Source organism: Adiantum capillus-veneris, chromosome 9, assembly GCF_014529385.1.
Source record: "Adiantum capillus-veneris isolate H3 chromosome 9, ASM1452938v2, whole genome shotgun sequence".
NCBI classification, from domain to species: domain Eukaryota; kingdom Viridiplantae; phylum Streptophyta; class Polypodiopsida; order Polypodiales; family Pteridaceae; genus Adiantum; species Adiantum capillus-veneris.
Genome location: NC_140939.1, coordinates 132,982,667 through 132,986,385, shown reverse-complemented (window position 1 = coordinate 132,986,385; position 3,719 = coordinate 132,982,667). Strand labels below are relative to the sequence as shown.

Genomic DNA, 3,719 nt, shown 5'->3' with positions numbered 1-3,719 from the left:
TATATGATTAGGATGTGTCATATTATTTTCCTTCCGTGTCTTCCTTCTACTTGTGATTGCTCTTACATCTCATATTTTCACTTGACCTCGGGCTCATACACATTATTTCATTTCATGCGGCTAATGAAGCACTCTAGTTTTTCCAAATCATAGGTACATAATTTAAAAAAGAGTAACTCAACCGTTGCGTACCTTGTCTACGCCCGTCAGTGTTCGGGAAAAATCATTTTCCCAAACATACAAAATTCCTTTTCTTTCTAGATTTTGTCAAGAGGAAATTTTAGAAAATTAGGTCATTTTTTGGGTTTTTACACTACTTTTCTCTATTTTGGGGCAGAATTTTTCCTTTTCCCCTTGCTCTTAATCGACATTTTAGAAATTAAAAACGACATGATATTAAGCTAAGACACATTTTTCCTAAACATTGACAGCCGCCCTTGTCTACCGGCCATCTTCCCCTCAAAGGGTGCGCACATGGAACAGAGGAAGCATTGCAGCGGTAGAAAAATCTGATGTGGAAGGAAAATTCCACCCGTTGCGTCAAATCCACAAAAGTAGGGCTTTGGACGTAGTTAGACGCAGCGGCCTCTATAAAAAGGAAATAAAGTGAGGGCGATTTCTTCGACGAGAGCTTAGAGCTAGTTCACATTTGAGGCTGGTTGGGAACTTGTTGCCAACCAACAACTTGATTGTGTGAGTTCTCATGGAAGGTATCTAAAAACATGAGAGAGTGGGAGAGATTTCTTTTTTAAGAAAAATGAATGGGAAAAGTAAGTGAGAGAATAGAGAGAGAAGTGGAAAAAAAGTTTGTCTTTTCCTCCATTCAATGAAAAACACTTTTTTTCCTTTGTCTTCACTTGTGGTTGCCATCTTGCTCCACCCCTTGGGCATGGAGCCTTTTGGGAACTTGTTGGCAACATGTTGCCAACTATTTAGTGGAAACACTCCATGTGAAACCAAAACATTGACAACATATTGCCAACATTTTGAAAATCAAACCCTCATGTGAACAACATATTGCCAACATTTTGAAAATCAAACCCTCATGTGAACTGGCTCTTACACTTGTGCGGGAAATGCCTTGGGCGGTAGCTTCCTACCTTCCAGGAGACAAACCCTTATCTCTGAAACCTCTCTCATGTGCGTACCCTTTCAGCGGCGGAAGAGATTGCCCAAGAGAAGGCATCTTCGCAAGATTTTGTATCAGCTGTTACCTTACTTGGATTCTCTCGTGTGAGTTTCGTTCTCGTTTTCTGGGGTGCGTGCATTTCTTGGGCAGCTTCTTGTTCATGACGACAATGGTCTCGTCTCTTCTCGTTCTTATCGACAGACCTCTAAAGCCACTCAATTTTTTGTGCATTCACAGGGCCCTTTTCCTGCCTTCATGGCGATCTCTTACCTGGAATGCACCAACGCAGAGGGGCCTCCTGCTCAGGCAATGACGCCAGTCACCCAAGGTTTGGGCAGGCAGTAGAATCTGATACCGACAGGTACCATGCATTTTCCAAGTTTTCTCCCTGGTCGGGCCGAACAGCGGCCACAATATGCTCGGTTAGAGATGGCGGCTATGGTGCCTGACGGTGCAGATATCACGGATTCAATACGAGAAGGGGACCGCGCATTTCTCCTACACAAATCCTATGAGAACGATTCTGAAGGGCAACTTGCTGTTCAATGCAAAACGCCTCAGAGATTCAAAGCTTTCCCATCTCCACGGCGGGCAGCTCGAGAACCCAGTCATGGCACTATGAACCTTCTGATTCGTCGAATGGATGATACTACTTTTGGTAACACCTTGTGGCATGTTTGTAATCTGGTTAGGTTTATGCACACATTTCCTCAATGATGTCCACTTGAAGAGTCAACTTATGTGCGTAATGCTTGATATGATGTTATGAATAATGCATGCTACTCTTTCGCCAGTGCTTGGAGTGTCGAAGAAAGCAACATTGACGGATTTGAAGGACGCCATAAGGCAAAAGTTTCAAGCAGATGGGTGCCAAGTATCATGGTTAGATAGTTGTTATTATTCATGGCATGTATGCACATTTGACAGCAGTGCTTGTTCTTGTCGACGGAGTAAATGGACTTTTTATGTACCCAGGCCGCATGTTTGGGGACACTTCTGCCTCAGCTTTAGAGATCAAAAGCTTCTTGACGAGCATCTTGTGTTGCATAAGCTTGGCGTTCGAGGTTTGGATGAGGTAGTTGGGGATTTTCACTTCCCTTTTCCTGTTATTGTGCAGCATATGCATGGGCCCAATGGCACGGTGTGATATTTTTCTGTCCTTCTTGCAGCTCGTGTTTGTGCGACATCTTGATACCAGGCCCCAGAAAGGTTCGCATTTCTTCAGTAGCCTCCGGTGGATGCACAAGTTGATGATTTAAGTGGAGAAGTTGCGAATTAATGGACTCAGAGTTGTTGCCCTCCGTATCAGGTCGTGTTTGTCTTATGATCATCAGCATATGCGAGGATGGGCCTCTTGCTTGTGGATTAAATTTACTCTGGGCGCTAATCTCTGTGTTATGCAAAAATTGTCATTTTCATCTTGTCGTGTACAGTATTGATTACCTATGTAGAATGTGGAATTGAGCATCTGTCGCACGGGGGCAGGCAAAGGCAAAGTGGCCATGTTGGCTATGCTGTTTATGCTCTCCCTTGGTCTGATCCGTTTTGCCGGAATGGTCTACAATTCTACAGCCTTTGACTTCCAAGTGGCATTGCCACTATGCCTGAGGGCCATTTTTATCATTTGTAAGTTTACCACTGTGTAAGGAGCTTCAAGGCTTTTGTTTTGATGGCATTGGCCAACAGCAAGGCGTGGGCATGCTCAGTAACTCACACACGCATGCCCACGCAGGCAAAGAAAACGAAACAGAAATGTCCATTACCACCAAAAAACGTGCAATGTGAAATGCATCGTTTTTTGCTATAATTTGCATCAACATGTTATGCCTCCATTTTTTTAAACTTGATTGATAATGCTGACGATATCTTCTCCATAATTTGTATTGAGATCACACATTTTGAGAGAGATGTAATATAGGCAACCCCAATTATTTGTGGTAATAGAGTCCGTCTTACGAAATTGTTTGAGTCATTGATCTGAACGAATTTTCATTGAATGGTGGTGAATTGGTGTAGTGCAGCAGTGTATGCATACCCCGTGTGGGATAGGGTCAAGCATAGACGCGATTTTACATTTTCTCACTTTGTTTGGTCAACCGTGCAGATATCGGGTGTCGACAAGTGGGCTGTTTCGGAATGGAGCCGTAAGTGGGTGGTAGATTGCATCCAAGACTAGACAAGGGCAAGTGACCAACTGCAAGCAAGTACCCCAAGCAAAAAATGAAAAGGACTTTGAAAAGAGAGTTCAACAATGCTTGAAATTTCTGGTAGGTAAGTGAATAGAAACCGCGGGCTAGAAGATTCTGCTTTCTGCATGTGTGCGAAATGTTTAGTCTTGAGCATGCATGCCATATATTGACAAGAGTGTGATACTAACTTTGGAAGGGGCAAACACTGTTGAATTCTTCGGGTTGCAATGGAACCTTCTGTGATGGTTTGATTTTTTATGATGGTCTGAAACCGGGGCATAGTGAGATTAGAATTTTGACAGGGCTCGAGGTCAGCCCTCTGAGGAAGTTTTGAGGGCTATGTGAAATTGTGAGTGCGTGTGTGCACTTAAAGCCTACACCGTAATGAGATCTTTAGCAGC

At 43.4% G+C, this 3,719-nt stretch overlaps 1 protein-coding gene across 1 annotated transcript; it reads left to right on the top strand.

Moving 5' to 3' along the window:
• Window positions 1-1,122: 1,122 nt before the first annotated feature.
• Window positions 1,123-2,961, top strand: LOC147451199 (uncharacterized). Its single transcript, XM_086520158.1, has 7 exons — window positions 1,123-1,258; window positions 1,367-1,787; window positions 1,924-2,011; window positions 2,105-2,204; window positions 2,299-2,338; window positions 2,439-2,537; window positions 2,615-2,961. Exons 2-7 carry the CDS (start codon window positions 1,496-1,498, stop codon window positions 2,773-2,775), a joined length of 780 nt encoding a protein of 259 aa, XP_086376284.1. The 5' UTR covers window positions 1,123-1,258; window positions 1,367-1,495; the 3' UTR covers window positions 2,776-2,961.
• The last annotated feature ends 758 nt before the right edge of the window (window positions 2,962-3,719 follow it).